At 35.4% G+C, this 18976-nt stretch overlaps 1 protein-coding gene across 1 annotated transcript in view; it reads left to right on the top strand.

Annotated features, from left to right (window-relative positions):
- Nucleotides 1–18976, top strand: part of CCDC18 (coiled-coil domain containing 18) — a 103201-nt gene that overhangs the window by 41671 nt on the left and 42554 nt on the right. The window contains exons 11-16 of the mRNA XM_068964764.1: nt 1968–2188; nt 3291–3401; nt 3872–4003; nt 9637–9771; nt 9941–10018; nt 12668–12784. Coding sequence (XP_068820865.1) covers nt 1968–2188; nt 3291–3401; nt 3872–4003; nt 9637–9771; nt 9941–10018; nt 12668–12784 — 794 coding nt within the window. The remainder of the gene's footprint in view (nt 1–1967; nt 2189–3290; nt 3402–3871; nt 4004–9636; nt 9772–9940; nt 10019–12667; nt 12785–18976) is intronic.

Raw genomic sequence — 18976 nt, 5'->3', positions numbered from 1 at the left:
TTGTCAGTTGCTTCATTTGCTATTTTCTCCCATTCAGAAGGCTGTCTTTTCACCTTGCTTATAGTTTCCTTTGTTGTGCAGAAGCTTTTAATTTTAATTAGATCCCATTTGTTTATTTTTGCTTTTATTTCCAGAATTCTGGGAGGTGGATCATAGAGGATCCTGCTGTGATTTATGTCTGAGAGTGTTTTGCCTATATTCTCCTCTAGGAGTTTTATAGTTTCTGGTCTTACATTTAGATCTTTAATCCATTTTGAGTTTATTTTTGTGTGCGGTGTTAGAAAGTGATCTAGTTTCATTCTTTTACAAGTGGTTGACCAGTTTTCCCAGCACCACTTGTTAAAGAGATTGTCTTTACTCCATTGTATATTCTTGCATGATCCTCTACATGGAAAACCCTAAAGACTCCACCAGAAAATTACTAGAGCTCATCAATGAATATAGTAAAGTTGCAGGATATAAAATCAACACACAGAAATCCCTTGCATTCCTATACACTAATAATGAGAAAGTAGAAAAAGAAATTAAGGAAACAATTCCATTCACCATTGCAACAAAAAGAATAAAATACTTAGGAATATATCTACCCAAAGAAACTAAAGACCTATATATAGAAAACTATAAAACACTGATGAAAGAAATCAAAGAGGACACTAATAGATGGAGAAATATACCATGTTCATGGATTGGAAGAATCAATATAGTGAAAATGAGTATACTACCCAAAGCAATTTACAAATTCAACGCAATCCCTATCAAGCTACCAGCCATATTTTTCACAGAACTAGAACAAATAATTTCAAGATTTGTATGGAAATACAAAAAACCTCGAATAGCCAAAGCAATCTTGAGAAAGAAGAATGGAACTGGAGGAATCAACTTGCCTGACTTCAGGCTCTACTACAAAGCCACAGTCATCAAAACAGTATGGTACTGGCACAAAGACAGACATATAGATCAATGGAACAAAATAGAAAGCACAGAGATAAATCCACACACATATGGACACCTTATCTTTAACATATGTATCTTGAACCTGTCATGTGCTACCTTCAAATACAATGCATTGCTAGCAGAAATGATGGTAGAGAAGATTAGATATCTTAAGTGATTAGAAGTAACACAGTCCAGAATGATGGAATCAGCAGAGGGAATTCTAATTAGAGGTTGTGAGAATATATGTTATATATTCTCTAACATCAAAGAAGAACGGAGTCAATAGTAGATTGTTTAGAAAGTGAATTATTAGGGATATGGAGAATTGATGGGAAATAGTACGTATGCAACCTTTGAAGGCATAGTTTCTCTACTTGTTTACAGATCTATGTATTCTCATGCAGTCATCTACATTGTGCATCTACTTTAAAGCACCCCTGAAAGCTTGTTTACCTTTCAGTCGGCAATAGTGTATACCTTTATAATGGAGAATAGGTGTATTCCAACAACTACCTCTGATAACCCTCAGTAGTTTTAAAGAGCATTACTGAATTCTCATCATTTGGCTTGGAATATGAAGGATTCAGTGTTTTTGGGTTTCAGTTTGCATCTGTATACAATATATCAAAGTGATCAAGTTATCTAAATAAATTTATGATAAATTTTGGTTTAAGGAGATAAGACAGTGTTTTTATGTTTTGTTTTGTTTTCAAATAATGATTTGTATTCAAACAGTGAGGTTTTTAAAGATGGAGAAGGGCTCTTTGTCGTACAAAAAGATAGTCCTTATGTTATGAAGTGATAGTCTAGAAAAGTGAGTTGAGTCAGAACTTATTCCTACTTTATATATTTAATAATAGAAAGTACTTTGCTTACCGTGTTTCTTCATTATATTTTCTTTAATTTATGTTTCATCCACTTTAGTATTCTTTAGATCAGAAAGTAAATATGATTAAATCTTTCAACATTGAAATGAGTTTTTATTCTTTGAGTTTAATAGATAACAGTTTTCCTTTTATGTTTATTAACAGAAAGTTTAAAAGATCAAAATCAGCATACTATGAACAAGCAATATGAAAGAGAAAGGCAAAGACTTGCTTCTGGAATAGAAGAATTACGTGATAAGTTGATGCAAATAGAAGCTGAGAATTCTGATCTGAAGGTTAACATGGCACACAGAACTAGTCAGTTTCAACTCATTCAAGAGGAGCTGCTAGAGAAAGCTTCAAACTCTAGCAAACTTGAAAGTGAAGTAAGCTTAAACTAGCTATATATACTAAATTTTGAGAGAAGAAAAAAGTGTTGTATGGTTTTGTAAAAATTGTTAAAGATGAGATTTATACACTTAAAAAAATGGTATCCTATAAGTTATAACTTCTTTTAAAATTATATTTGGAAACTTTTGGGTTTTACTATATGTTAAAAGTAGGAAAACAGTGGCTAAATTTGGTGAGACTTAAACTGTACTCCTTTCTATTATTTCTTCCAAGTATAAGTTAATATGGCTAATACATATTTACAAGTAAAAAATTTGGATTATGTAATTGGAAAAAAAAAAGTAGTAATAGAGGATTTGGTATTTTAGCAAATAGTAGAGCCACCTGGAAAGCTTGTTAAACATGCAGGTTTTGGGTCCTATTCGAGTGATTCTGATTCAGTAGGTATGGAGTAATGCTAAGGAATCTGCATTTTTAAACTGCTACATGTAAATCTGATGCAGGTATCTTTGGATTATATCCTGAAAAGGGGATACTGTATGTTTTATGAATATCTGATCTTCATTTCCACTGAGAACAGAACAAGGATGCCTTATTAGGTAATTGTGTACTAGGACCACATGTGTATATTCTACAGTCACCCTTCAAATCACAGGTTGCCGCTCTTTGGAGGGCGCTTTTTTTTTTGGAGGGCGCTGATTTCTCATCTTAAAGTCTATAGCCAAGACTAGGGATAAGACCTGTGGGATAGGAACTTATGTCAATAACAGAAAAGAGAGTCAGTTGATAATTACAGCCATCAGCTTACTTGGAAACGTGTCAGGTACTAGGGTTAATAACTTTTTTTTAATTAAAATATTAGCACAGTCTTGTTGAAAATACAGAAAGGGACAAAAAAGAAAATAAAACATTGGTAATTCTACCAGTAGAAATACTGCTGTTAACATTTTATTGTACTAATTTCAGTCTTTAACGGCTACTTTTACAAAATGGGTTGGGTGTGGTCCTGTTTGAACATAGTTGTCTGAATTAATGGAATAGGATGTGTCATATTCTGCTCTTCCCTTCACTGTTTTTCTTCTGAATTGTCATTTATTTTTTTTAAGTAATTTTAAATTTATTTCAATGCGTTTTCAGATGACAAAGAAATGTTCTCAACTTTTAACTTTAGAAAAACAGCTAGAAGAAAAAATAGTTGCTTATTCCTCCATTGCTGCAAAAAATGCAGAACTGGAACAGGAACTTATGGTAAAAATTACCTTTTTTTTTGCTACAAATTTACTGTGTCTTTAAGGAACTTAATTTGTAACAACATATTTGTTTTAGTATAATTATTCTAAAATATACCATGTAGGAAAGTATAAATTATATCAGATTCTTTCAGTTTTTAGTTCTGTATTTTTAAGTTAATATGGAAAGTTGTTATCTAAAGTTTCTTATTTTTATTTTAGTAGAATTGAAGGAACTGGTAGTAGTTCTTTGATGTTTCACGAATTTTTAAATAGTTTGATCTTATTTTGATACAGTTTTTAAAATAACTACTTTGTCTGTTTTTATAATTATTGAAATATTCTTAAAGCTTGGCATTGACTATTGTGATTCTTTAAAGAATAGAGTATAATAAATTTTATGCTTTACTAATATACTTTTTTTCTAATGTGCTTTTATGAAAAACTAGTTCTTAATTATATTCTTTTAAAGTGTTTTTGTATTTCTAGGAAAAGAATGAAAAGATTAGGAGCCTGGAAACCAACATAAATACAGAGCACGAGAAAATTTGTTTAGCTTTTGAAAAGGCAAAGAAAATTCATCTTGACCAGCATAAAGAGATGGAAAAGCAGATTGAAAGAGTAAGATATTAATTATATTTTTATAATAAATGTAATATATATTTAGAATATGAAATCTGAAAATCTTAAACATTACTAACTTAGCTTTTTTTATTTAAATATATTAGGAAACAAGACATAGAAAAGCTAGTAGTAAGTACTATAGTTAGAATCCCATTACTTCTAGATCATTTTACAATGCTTGTCCTTTAGTACTCCTGGCATTTGTTTTAGTCATTATTTTTTGACATTATCAAACTAGAGTGATTCTGTAACTCTTTTTCCACTAGAGATATCATTTGCCTGAATATTGGTTGAGTAGAAGCTCTCTTGATCTTGGGTTAAAAGTGAAGAGCAAAAACGAAAGTAAAGAAGGAAGTGTGAGACCAGAAGCACAAGACTAAATAAAAGAGAGTCTGGATGGGTTTAATAGCAGAATGTATTAATATTTAACACATACAGCTATAAGCTTATAGAGCAATAGAAATTAGTCTGAGCAACAGAGAGAAAGAAAATTTGGGAAAAAAACAAACATAGCCTTAGAGACCTGTTGAATAATATCAGAAGGTCTAACATTTATGTCACCAGAGTACCAAAGAGGAGAAGAATGAGACTGGTACAAAAAATATTTGAAGGAATGATTAAATTTTGCCAACTTGTAAAGGAAATAAATTTATACATTCAATAAGCTTAAAGAGGATTTTTGTTGTTGTTCAGTCACTCTGTCGTATCCAACTCTTTATGACCCCGTGGATTGCATCACACCAGGCTTCCCTGTCCTTCTCTAGCTCGTGGTGTTTGCTCGGACTCACATCCATTGACTTAATGATGCCATCCAACCACCTCATCCTCTGTTGTCCCCTTTTCCTCCTGCTCTCAAGCTTTCCCAGCATCAGGGTCTTTTCCAGTGAGTCAGTTCTTTGTATTAGGTGGCCAGAGTATTGGAGCTTCAGCTTCAGTCTTTCCAATGAATATTCAGGATTGGTTTCCTTTAGGATTGACTGGTTTGATTTCCTTGCTGTCCAAAGGACTCTCAAGAGTCTTCTCCAGAACCACAGTTCACCATCAGTTCTTCAGTGCTCAGTCTTCTTTATGTTATGGTCCATCTCACATCCATGCATGAAGACTATAAAAACCATAGCTTTGAGTATATGGACCTTTGTTGGCAAAGTGATGTCTCTACTTTTTAATATGCTGTCCAGGTTTGTCATAGGTTTTCCTCCAAGGAGCAAGCATCTTTTAATTTCATGGCTGTAGTCACTGTCTGCAGTGATTTTGGAGCCCAGGAAAATAAAAGTCTGTTACTGTTTTCACTTTTTCCCCCATATGTTTATCATGAAGTGATGGGACCAGAAGCAAAGAAAATAACTTCAAGACATATCAAAATGGAAGACACATCAAAATGGTTGCTGAAAATCTTGAAAGCAGTCAGAGATAAATAACACATTGCATATAAAGGAACAAAGATTAATATTACTGTAGACTTCTCATCAAAAATAAAAAACTGTCAAGGTTAGAAGACTGAAGAACATATTTTTTTGACTGCTTAGAGAAAAATTGTCAACCTAAAATTTTATATCCAGGAATAATATTCTTTAGGAGATTGAACCAGTCAATCCTAAAGGCAGTCAACCCTTAATATTCATTGGTAGGATTGATGCTGAAGCTGAAGCTCCAATACTTTGGCTGTCTGATTCAAAGAGCCAACTCCTTGGAAAAGACTCTGATTCTGGGAAAGACTGAAGGCAGAAGGAGAAGTGGGTGGCAGAGGATCAGATGGTTTGATAGCATCACTAACTCAATGGACATGAATCTGAGCAAACTCTGGGAGATAGTGGAAGATTGAGAAGCCTGGCTTGCTGCAATCCATGGCATCACAAAGAGTTGGATACAATTTAGCAACTAGGAAACAACAATCCTGATGAGTGTGAGGTGGCATTTCACTGTAATTTTGATTTGCATTTCCCTAATGATCAGTGATATTGAGAATCTTTTCATGTCTTTGTTAGCCAGTCCCTATCTTTAGAGAAATGTGTATTCAGTGATGCCCATTTTAAAAATTGGGTTGCTTTTATACTGTTAGTGAGTTTCAGGACTTCTCTATATATTCTTGATATTGATCCCTTATCAGGTATTCAGTTCAGTTCAGTTCAGTCACTCAGTCGTGTCCGACTCTTTGCGACCCCATGAATCGCAGCATGCCAGGCCTCCCTGTCCATCACCAGCTCCCGGAGTTCACTCAGACTCACGTCCATCGAGTCCGTGATGCCATCCAGCCATCTCATCCTCTGTTGTCCCCTTTTCCTCCTGCCCCCAATCCCTCCCAGCATCAGAGTCTTTTTCCAGTGACTCAACTCTTCGCATGAGGTGGCCAAAGTCCTGGAGTTTCAGCTTTAGCATCATTCCTTCCGAAGAAATCCCAGGGCTGATCTCCTTCAGAATGGATTGGTTGGATCTCCTTGCAGTCCAAGGGACTCTCAAGAGTCTCCTGCAACACCACAGTTCAGTCGCATCCATTCTTCGGTGCTCAGCCTTCTTCACAGTCCAACTCTCACATCCATACATGACCACGGGAAAAACCATAGCCTTGACTAGACGGACCTTAGTCGGCAAAGTAATATCTCTGCTTTTGAACATGCTATCTAGGTTGGTCATAGCTTTTCTTCCAAGGAGTAAGCATCTTTTAATTTCATGGCTGCAGTCACCATCTGCAGTGATTTTGGAGCCCCCAAAAATAAAGTCTGACACTGTTTCCACTGTTTTCCCATCTATTTCCCATGAAGTGATGGGACTGGATATATGATTTGCAAATAGTCTGCCATTCTGTTGGTTTCTTTTTTACTCTATTGAGAGTCTTTGGGTACACAGAATATTAGAATTTTCATGAATTCTAATTTGTCTATTTTTTCTTTTGTTGCCTGCATCTTTGGTGTCATATTTAAGAAATTTTTACTAAATCAAATGTCATGAAACTTTTGTTACAAGATTTCTTCCAAGACTTCTTGTTTTTAATGTCTGACATTTATGTCTTTTGTCCATTTTGTGTTAATTTTTATGTGTGGTGTTAGGTAAGGGTCTAACTTCATTCTTTTGCATGTGGATGTCCAGTTTTATCTGCACCGTTTGTTGGAAGGGCTGTCATTTCCCCACACTGAATGATCTTGGCTCCCTTGTCAAAATCATTTGACCATATGTGTGAGTATTTACTTCTGGGCTCTTGATTCTATTCCATTGGTGTATATATTTGTCTTATCCCACTTCACACTGGTTTTGTTACTGTAGCTTTGTAATATTGATAGGTTTGAAGTCAGGAAGTGAGGATACTCCAGTTTTGTTCATTTTCAAGTTTGTTTTAGCTGTTCATGGTCCCCTGAGATTTCATAAGAATTTTAAGGTGGGTTTTTCTGTTTCAGAAAAAAAGGTCTTTGGGATTTTAAAAGAGATTATATTATATTGAGTAATACTGACATTTTAACAGTATTAAATCTTCTAATCTGTGAACATGGAATATGTTTCTATTTATGTTTTCTTTGGGGCTTCCCTGGTGGCTCAAGTGGTTAAGAATCTGCCTGCATTATGGGAGACTCAGGTTTGATCCCTGGGGTGGGAAGATCCCATGAAGAAGGGAATAGCAACCCACTCCAATATTCTTGCCTGGGAAATTCCATGGACAGAGGAGCCTGGCTACAGTCCATGGAGTCACAAAGAGTCAGACACGGCCGAGCAGCTAACACTTTGACTTATGTTTTCTTTAATTCCTTTCATCAGTGTTTTGTAATTTTCATTGTACAACTCTTTTACCTCCTTGGTTAATTCTTAAGTATTTTTTTCTTTTTGATACTACTATAACAGAAATTGTTTTTGTAATTTTCTTTTCAGATTGTTCATTGTTCATGTACAGAAATGCCCCTGATTTCTCTGTGTTAAATTATATCCTCTGCTTTTCTGATTTCATTTATCAGTTCTAGTAGATTTATTGTGTGAAATCTTTAAGTTTTGTTTTTTTACAGTATATATAAGATTATATCATCTGCCAGCAGATAGTTTTACTTCTTCCTTTCCAATTTGTATGCCTTTTTTTTTCTTGCTTAATTCCTGTGGCTGGAACTTCCAGGACTGTTAAACAGAAGTGGTGAGAGGGGCATCCCTTTTTGTTCCTGAGCACAGAAGAAAAGCTTTCAGTCTTTCGTCATTGACTGTGTTAGCTGTAGGTTTTTCATCTAAGGGTTTTATTTTGTGAAGGTAGTTTCCTTCTGTTCCTAATTTGTTAAGTGTTTTTATCATGAGAGGTTATTGAATTTTGTCCTTCCTTCTGGGACTTCTGTGATGTGCACCTTGGTCTGCTTGACAGTGTCCAACAGGTCCCTTATGTTCTGTTCACTTCAGTCTTTTTTCTTCCTGTTCCTCTAATTTATGATGTGTTATTTATTTTCATTTGAGTGTTTCCATTTCACAGTTCTTTGGTTTTAATAATTTTTAGCTAACTTGTTGCTGCTCTGTTTTTATAGTGTATATGTATGCATGTATCACATAGGAATGATTTTTATATATTTTATATAATATATACAAATATTCATATAAACATATCAGTTTATTCATATTTTGTCTTCACGAAACTTTTGGATATTTGATAACAACAGTCTGTTAGTGGTGAAGTTGTAAAGACAAACATTTCTAATGAAAGTATTAATTTTGATACCCTTTGTAAAGAAATAACTAGTGAAGTTAGAAATGTGCATATCCTACAACCAGGAAGTCCACTTCTAGGTGGTATGGTCTAAAGAAACTCTAATACATGTACATAAAGAGATACATACAAAGATTGTTACTGTAACATTATCATTGTAGTGAAAAAGAATACTAACTATTCCCAAGTAGAGGAGTGAACAAGCTGTAGTTTGTTGTTATAATGGAATATTCTGTTATTTGAACTAGGTCTGTATATGGATACATGGATAAATATTTAAAACAATATTATAACAATATTATGCCTCCTGCATTGACAGGTGGGTTCTTTACCACTGAGCCACCAAGGAAGCCCTAAAAGAATATGAAGTGAAAGAAACTAGTTGCCAAAAATTGGAACAAGTGTTGATATTGTCTATGTGAATTTTCAAAACAGAAAATTACATTATGTTCATGGGTCTACATATGTAGTTAAAAGCACGGAAAACATGCATGAAGCTGAAACACAGTAGAGAATGATACAAAACAATTTCAGTATAGTATTGGTGAGGGAGGAAAAGAATAAGACCTGGATTTGTGATTTTATTTCTTCTCTAAAAGGAGGGAAACTAAAGGAAATTTTGCAAAATGCAATCATTTATGTAATTTCAATAGTAATATAACATGTGAGTATATTTTGTGTGTACATTTGACTTTTGCACAATGTGACAGTTAGGGGTGCCAACTCTTGCACAGTTGAAAATCCACGTATAACTTTATAGTCAGCCCTCTTATCCATGGTTCCTATCTGTGGATTCAAACAACCTCTGGTGGTATAGTACTGTAGTACACATTTATTGAAAAGAATCCATGTATAAGTGGACTCAGGCAGTTTAAACCTACTTTGTTGAAGAACAGACTGTATTTAAAATGTTTTAGATTTTTAAAAAGTTAACATGAAAATTAATAAACCCTGTTTGTGTTTTTAGCTTGAATCTCAACTAGACAAAAAAGAACAACAATTTAAAGAACAAGAAAAGACTATGTCTGTGCTGCAGCAAGATATAATATGTAAACAACATCATCTTGAATCACTAGACAGACTCTTGACAGAAAGCAAAGGGGTAAAATCATCTTTATAAAAGTGCTCTTTAAAAGTTGATTGATATTTTAAGCTTATGTATTTTTAACATTCCTTTAATTCTAATTGAATCAATTTTTTAACAACTTGTTACTAATGCTAAAATATTTATACACTTACTTATTTTCTGCTACCAATCTGTATGTTTTTAGGAAATGGAAAAGGAAAATATGAAGAAAGATGAAGCTTTGAAAGCATTACAGAACCAAGTATCTGAAGAAACGATCAAGGCTAGTATACTAATACTTGAATAAAATTTTTTTTCTTTTAATTTTTTTTATTAATAGAGACATTCCTGTGGCTTTTTAGTTTACTCTATAAATTGTAAAAATCTTTTACTTAAAAATGAATAAAGTAGTAAAAATTTTACCTAAATGAATGAACTTAGTTTCTTTAAGTAGTATATTTTTTCGTTGAGACTTATGATCTTAATTATTTGATAATTAGTTTATAGTTTTTCTATAATATTATCTGTAAGATTATCACAACCTAGTTTATAGATTATCTAACCTCCTTTCTTTTTGCCTTAAGACTTGTTTTTTTGTTTTACCAAAAACTTTTTTTTTTTAACTGTAGGCATTTACTAAAATTGCCAGTAAAATATTAACAAAGGAAGTGAAGAGAGATGAAATTACAAACAGTAGAGTTTTGCTTCTTTTTACTAGTTGTGCTATATGATTAAATAGGGGATAAATCCAGAATTTCTGAGTAAAATAGAGTTTTGTTGCTATTAACAGTATATATATCCTTATGGTTAAAGGCATGGGCTTTGGGGCTAAGCTAACTGGGGTTTCATTTCTGGCTTCAGTGTGCTTACTAACTGACTGTAACCTTGGCTTGGTTATTTAAACTCTGTGAACTTTAACTTCTTCATCTTTAAAATAGGAATAACAATGCACTAGAAGAGGGTGGCTTTGAGGATTAATTAAAATGAGGATATAAAATTCTTAGCACATACTAAGTTACTCAGAGTTTGCTAAGTAATTACTATATATCCAATGTTTTCTCCTCATTATTATTATTTCTTTTTGACTGTACTGTGCAGCTAATGGGCTCTTAGTTCCCCAGCAGAGATCAAACCCTGGCTCTTGGCAATGAAAGCACAGATTCCCACCCACTGGACTTTCAGGGAATTCCCTTGACCACTTATGTAAAGTTTACTGCCAGATCTCACCATTTTCAGGGCACAATTTTTCCTTTATAATTAATAGGCAGTATGTGGGATGATTCTTGGAGCCCATGTTGAAAGCCGTGTTTCTCAACAAGCTTATAGTCAATAGTTTTTAAAATCCAGTGATGAATCTTGCCCAAAGAAGTTTTTGCATTGCTAATTTTTATCAGGTGTGATATTCTGACAGATTTCTTTTTCCTGTGTGTAGAATTTGATACAAGTACCAATGCTCATTCTCATGCTTAAGAAATAAAACTTGTAAATAGTTATACCTTCATAAAACAATTTAAAGCAGTTTATTAACAAAGATAATTATTCAGAATTACACACTTTTAAGCTGTTGTTATATTCACAAGCTATAGGGACAGGCTTTGGCAACTGTGTGTCTTTCAAGATCCTCCTTTTAGAAATAAAAGTTGTAAGGATAATTTCATGATGTAGAATATTATCTGCAAGAGGGAGCAGTTTTCTATTTTTTCTTATTTTGCTGAAATTTCTTTCACACTTTCATGACTGCTTATTAAAAGGCTATTAGCATTGAGGAGAAAAAAAATCTCTCCCAAGAAACTCAGAATTACAATAATGAAAAGAAGGAATCAAGAAAAGAATGAATCTCATTAACAGATGGGGGACATGGAGTATATAGGCAGATTCTGAAAGAAATTTGCTGAATTTTGAGTTGCTCTTTGCTCATTTGCTATTTAAGGTTACAGTAGCATGAAGCATTTACAGCTTTATGAACACTTGAACCAAGTTACATGGCTGCCTTTCTAAGCATGTTTTAAGTAATTGAAAGGAAAAATAGCCCTCTCCTTCTTATTTTTTTTTCTTAGCTGACAAACATTTCATTTTCTTAGTGACTTCAGAATATTCACACCATAGTATTTTTAGTACAATACACCAGTTTGTACTCTATTATTTTTTTTGATCAAGGGAATTTAAGGAATAGGTCTAAATACTGCTTACCTTTTTAGAAAATGTTTTAGGGTGCCTGGCCTACAGGTCCTTGACAGTTGGCCCCAGTCTATTTTGCCAGTCTCATCTCTCCAATACCCCTCTCTTACAAATTCATGCTTTTAGTACCCTACTGCTGCTGCTGCTGCTGCTGCTGCTGCTGCTAAGTCACTTCAGTCATGTCCGACTCTGTGCAACCCCAGAGACGACAGCCCACCAGGCTCCCCCATCCCTGGGATTCTCCAGGCAAGAACACTGGAGTGGGTTGCCATTTCCTTCTCCAATCCATGAAAGTGAAAAGTCAAAGTGAAGTCGCTCAGTTGTGTCCGACTCTTAGCAACCCCATGCACTACAGCCTACAAGGCTCCTCTGTCCATGGGATTTTCCAGGCAAGAGTACTGGAGTGGGTTGCCAGTGCCTTCTCCATTGGTACCCTAAGCTCCTGCCAACTTCTTACTACTCCTTTTCACAGTGCCTTGTCTCTGAATGTATTTTTGCTCTTCCTAAATGCCCTTCCTCACTTGTTCATGGCTGTTTATTCTTCAGGACTCCAGTCTCTGGCTTCCTGGTTTGCAGTAATAATTAGTTTTCTAAATAAATCTCTTGTTTAATAGTGCTTTATATCTTAAGTTGGACTATATATTCATTGGTTGAGGTAGTGAGGTAACATTAGGAGATAACTGTAAAATATTGAGCATATCATAAGCATTCATTAGTGTTAGTTGATTTTTCTTTTTTCCTTTTTGCTGCTTAGGTCAGACAACTAGATTCAGCATTGGAAATTTGTAAGGAAGAACTTGCCTTGCATTTGAACCAATTGGAAGGAAATAAAGAAAAGTTTGAAAAACAGCTAAAGAAGAAATCTGAAGAGGTAAGTAAATTAACATTTCATCCCATGTAGCTTCCCAGGTGGCAGTGGTAAAGAATCTGCCAATACAGGAGACGAAGTAGACCTGGGTTCAGTCCCTGGGTCGGGAATATTCCCTGGAACAGGAAATGCCAATCCACTCCAGCATTCTTGGCCTGGAAAATTCCATGGACAGAGGAACCTGGTGGGCTATAGTCATTGGGGTCACTAAAGGAAGAGTCAGACATTACTGAGTGACTGAACATATATACATATAGCTAGGTTTTAGAAAATATTATTTGATTCATAGTCCATCCATTCTGTTAGTAACGGGTGATTTTATAAAGATATTTTACCAAATCAGTGGATATTCTCCAATCCATGCTAGCTGAATAAATGGCACCAGAGCATATTGATAGAAAGCCAGCTGAAAAAAGTACATTTTGATTATCCAGAACACAAAGCTAATAAATACGCCTCTGAGTTTTTGCCTCAGGCAAATATTCTTTTACAGACTTTGAAATAAATACATTTATGATTAAAATAGTAGTGACTTTGGGGTCCCAAATTATTTTGAAAATATTTTAATTTTTTATTAGCTTGCTTTAAAAGGTGATAAAGTATGTGTTCATAGGGAATTACATTGTCAACATGATAGAAGAAAATAAACACAAAATAGATGAGAATAAGCCTAAACTATTCCTTCATAAAGCATTTATTCAGTAAAATAAACCCTTTTATTAATAAATACCTTTATTCAAATTGATGAACTTAAGTTTTGTGAAGTTTGCATTGTGTCAGTAACTTTGCTGGCTTTTATTTTTTAGTAATTGCTTTTAAGGTAAAGTGGAAGTTAAAGGGTGGTAGAGTGATATGGCAATATAAATCTGATAGATATAGGTTCATTTTTGTGAATTAATATTTGGGTTTCAACTAAATATTTTCGGTACTTCAGTTCAGTTCAGTTCAGTTGCTCAGTCATGTCCGACTCTTTGTGACCCCATGAACCACAGCACGCCAGGCCTCCAAGACCATCACCAGCCCCCGGAGTGCACCCAAACCCGTGTTCATCGAGTCGGTGAGGCCATCCAACCATCTCATCCTCTGTTGTCCCCTTCTCGTCCTGCCCTCAATCTTTCCCAGCATCAGGGTCTTTTCCAATGAGTCAACCCTTCGCATGAGGTGGCCAAAGTATTGGAGTTTCAGCTTCAACATCAGTCCTTCCAGTGAACACCGAGAACTCATCTCCTTTAGGATGGACTGGTTGGATCTCCTTGTAATCCAAGGGACTCTCAAGAGTCTTCTCCAACACCACAGATCAAAAGCATCAATTCTTTTGTGCTCAGCTTTCTTTATAGTCCAACTCTCACATCCATACATGACCACTGGAAAAACCATAGCCTTGACTAGACAGACCTTTGTTGGCAAAGTAATGTCTCTGCTTTTTAATATGGTGTCTAGGTTGGTCATAACTTTCCTTCCAAGGAGTAAGCATTTTTTAATTTCATGGCTGCAATCACCATCTGCAGTGATTTTGGAGCCCAGAAAAATAAAGCCAGCTACTGTTTCCACTGTTTCCCCATCTACTTGCCATGAAGTGATGAGACCAGATGCCATGATCTTAGTTTTCTGAATGTTGAGCTTTAAGCCAACTTTTTCACTCTTCCCTTTCACTTTCATCAAAAGGGTCTTTAGTTCTTCTTCACTTTCTGCCATAAGGGTGGTGTCATCTGCATATCTGAGGTTATTGATATTTCTCCCGGCAATCAAGATTCCAGCTTGTGCTTCCTCCAGCTCAGCGTTTCTCATGATGTACTCTGCATATAAGTTAAATAAGCAGGGTGACAATATACAGCCTTGACGTACTCCTTTCCTGATTGGGAACCAGTTTGTTGTTCCATGTCCAGTTCTAACTGTTGCTTCCTGACCTGCATATAGGTTTCCCAAGAGGCAGGTCAGGTGGTCCGATATTCCCATCTCTTTCGGAATTTTCCGCAGTTTCTTGTGATCCACAGAGTCAAAGGCTTTGGCATAGTCAATAAAGCAGAAATAGATGTTTTTCTGGAACTCTCTTGCTTTTTCCATGATCCAGCAGATGTTGGCAATTTGATCTCTGGTTCCTCTGCCTTTTCTAAAACCAGCTTGAACATCAGGAAGTTCACAGTTCACATATTGCTGAAGTCTGGCTTGGGGAATTTTGAGCATTACTTTACTAGCATGTGAGATGAGTGCAATTGTGCGGTAGTTTGAACATTGTTTGACATTGCCTTTCTTTGGGATTGGAATGAAAACTGACCTTTTCCAGTCCTGTGGTCACTGCTAAGTTTTCCAAATGTGCTGGCATATTGAGTGCAACACTTTCACAGCATGATCTTTCAGGATTTGAAATAGCTCAACTGGAATTCCATCACATCCACTAGCTTTGTTCAAAGTGATGCTTCCTAAGGCCCACTTGACTTCACATTCCAAGATGTCTGACTCTAGGTGAGTGATCACACCATTGTGGTTATCTGGGTCATGAAGATCTTTTTTGTACAGTTCTTCTGTGTATTCTTGCCACCTCTTCTTAATATCTTCTGCTTCTGTTAGGTCCATACCATTACTGTCCTGTATCGAGCCCATCTTTGCATGAAATGTTCCCTTGGTATCTCTGATTTTCTTGAAGAGATCTCTAGTCTTTCCCATTCTGTTCTTTTCCTCTATTTCTTTGCATTGATCACTGAGGAAGGCTTTCTTATCTCTCCTTGCTATTCTTTGGAACTCTGCATTCAAATGCTTATATCTTTCCTTTTCTCCTTTGCTTTTGGCTTCTCTTCTTTTCAGAGCTATTTGTAAGGCCTCCTCAGACAGCCGTTGTGCTTTTTTGCATTTCGTTTTCTTGGGGGTGGTCTTGATTCCTGTCTCCTGTACAGTGTTACGAGCCTCCATCCATAGTTCATCAGGTTCTCTGTCTATCAGATCTAGTCTCTTAAATCTATTTTTCACTTCCACTATATAGTCATAAGGGATTTGATTTAGGTCATACCTGAATGGTCTAGTGGTTTTCCCAACTTTCTTCAATTTCAGTCTGAATTTGGCAATAAGGAGTTTATGATCTGAGCCATAGTCAGCTCCTGGTCTTGTTTTTGCTGACTGTATAGAGCTTCTCCATCTTTGGCTGCAAAGAATATAATCAGTCTGATTTCAGTGTCAACCATCTGGTGATGTCCATGTGTAGAGTCTTCTCCTGTGTTGTTGGAAGTGGGTGTTAGCTATGACCAGTGCGTTCTCTTGGCAGAACTCTATTAGCTTTTGCCCCGCTTCATTCTGTAGTCCAAGGCCAAATTTGCCTGTTACTCCAGGTGTTTCTTGACTTCCTACTTTTGCATTCCAGTTCCTTATAATGAGAAGGACATCTTTTTGTGTGTTAGTTCTGGTAGGTATTGTAGGTCTTCATAGAACTGTTCAATTTCAGCTTCTTCAGCGTTACTAGTTGGGGCATAGACTTGGATTACCGTGATATTGAATGGTTTACCTTGGAAATGAACAGAGATCATTCTGTCGTTTTTGAGATTGCATCCAGGTACTGCATTTCAGACTCTTGTTGACTATGATGGCTACTCCATTTCTTCTAAGGGATTCCTGCCCACAGTGGTAGATACAATGGTCATCTGAATTAAATTCACCCATTCCAGTCCATTGTAGTTCACTGATTCCTAGAATGTTGATGTTCACTCTTGTCATCTCCTGTTTGACCACTTCGAATTTACGTTGATTCATGGACCTAACATTCCAGGTTCTTATGCAATATTGGTCTTTACAGCATCAAACCCTGCTTCCATCAGCAGTCCCTCTCACAACTGGGTGGTGTTTTTGCTTCACCTCCATCCCTTCATTCTTTCTGGAGTTATTTCTCCACTGGGCACCTACCGACCTGGGGAGTTCCTCTTTCAGTATCCTATCACTTTGCCTTTTCATACTGTTCATGGGGTTCTCAAGGCAAAAATACTGAAGTGGTTTGCCATTCCCTTCTCCAGTAGACCACATTCTGTCAGACCTCTCCACCATAACCCGGCTGTCTTGGGTGGCCCAGCATGGCATGGCTTAGTTTCATTGAGTTAGACAAGGCTGTGATCCATGTGATCAGATAGGTTAGTTGTCTGTGATTGTAGTTTCAGTCTGTCTGCCCTCTAATTCCCTTTCTCAGTGCCTACTGTCTTACTTGGGTTTCTCTTACCTTGGATGTGGGGTCTCTCTTCACAGCTGCTCCAGTACTTTGCTACTTCAGTATTTTTAATTAAAATTATTTTGCTAGTGGCTATGTTACTGAAATAAAATTTTTATTTGTCCTTATGTGGTATTAGTTTCTTAGTGTTTTGGTTAGGCCTTATCTTTTTTCTAGTATTGTGTCTTCCTGTATTAACTGGTCCATTTTTTTCTTTGCATAAGAAAGTAAAACAGGATGTTACACTAAAGCAAAAAATAGTGTTTAAACTTATCTTGCTGGCAAGTCAGTTCTATATAAAATAAACTACAGCAGAGGTGTGATCTGTAGTTCTGTCAGGAGCTAACAGGAAAAGCAAAACAGATGTTAATGATACATATTTATGCTAATTAATTATTTTCATACAGACAAAATTAAGATAGTTTAGCATTAAAAAGAATTATCATAATAATATTAGAAATTGTATAGTTGCCTGTTAGATCTAAAGTTCTCCAATTTTAGTAAAGAGTCATCATATAATGAAGTAGTTTGAAATTTAAGAGCTTCTTGTTATAAACAAAGAATATTTGACTCAAGCTTTTAATGCTGCTGTTGAATGTTTGGCTGCCAGATAATTAGAAAAAAGAACCAAATCAGAATTCTTCTCCACTATTTCTTAGGAGTTTAAAACTGCTTTCTTCTGGATTGATATTGATTAGAAAGATTGTTTGCCTCAAAGGAATGGGTTTATTTTCCTTCATTTAAAAAGTTATTACATAGGCAACAATAAGAAATCTGTTAAAGAAGATTTACCTACAGTTCACTCTAATACTGATACTTTTCACTTTTTTATTTGCCTGAGTGTTTTTCATGTTAATGAAATGGGGTTCTTTTTTTTCTCATCTTATTTTGTAAAATTTTATTTTTGGTATTGTCCTTTAAATTAGGATTTTAAATGGTTGCATCTTTCAAAATCTGATTTATATATCATTTATTTAAACTTTCCCCTTACTTTAGGGAACAGGTGAAAAATATTATAAAATACATATTAAGTTATGCTGTATTATTTATACAATTTTAAAATGGTTTCATTTGGCACTTTGTAGGATTTAGATTATTGGACAAAGGGCCTTTTTTTTACCCCCCTTCTTAATGGGTTCTTCCAGATAACTCTAAAGGTGTCAGATGTTAATGATACCTTTTTGCTTTAAAGCAATTTTTGGGACCAGCATATTAAAGTCGTAAATATTTGGAATGAATGAGTTTAGTTTCTTAGATGGTTATTCCTTTATGTTTTTTGGAGCAAGAATATTCAAGAGTGCTTTGCTGGAGTATTATTTTACAAACAGTGCCAATGATAGCAACAATAATATACTAAACAGTACCTATCATTTATGCAGTGTTTTCATGGCTATGGCCTATTATCAGTAGGGATAAAAGATAACATCAGATGCAGTGTGAAGGAATCTATGGCTTCCTATGTTCTCTTCCTCATTCTGAGAGAAGTCACATAGAATATGCTTCTTTCTATAGAAGTGAAATGCAGTAACATGTATGCAGTATGTCTGCCCAAGGAAGCCTGCTTATGACTCTTTTTATTAGGGAGCTGGTCACATAAGAACAGCCATAGGTATCAAAATTCCCAGTTCCCAGAAGGAAAGCATGATTTGGTGTCCTAGCCAGGGAAAACAATCTTATCACTTAGGGAATGTTTCAAAAGCCACATTCTCAAACATCAGCCAAGAATCAACCCTATTAATAGGTTGATGAAGAAGTAATTGCAGTTTCAGACTGTGAATTTTACATCATTATAACTAGGCTCAAACACATCCTTAATAATCAAAATAGAAACCATTACAATCAACAGATTTTTGCCAACAAGAAATAAGTTTGTTTATTCCTGTAGCATAAAAATCTGCTTCAGGATTCTGAAAAGTCTAAGAAAGCTTTTCCTGCCTCTTGCTGTTTATGGAAGTATTTTCCCTGCAAAAAGTTGTTGAGATGCTTGAAGTGGTAGTCGGTTGATGAGAAAT

The sequence above is a fragment of the Capricornis sumatraensis genome, chromosome 2 (assembly GCF_032405125.1).
Source record: "Capricornis sumatraensis isolate serow.1 chromosome 2, serow.2, whole genome shotgun sequence".
Lineage (NCBI taxonomy): Eukaryota > Metazoa > Chordata > Mammalia > Artiodactyla > Bovidae > Capricornis > Capricornis sumatraensis.
This window is presented reverse-complemented; position numbering and strand designations above follow the sequence as displayed.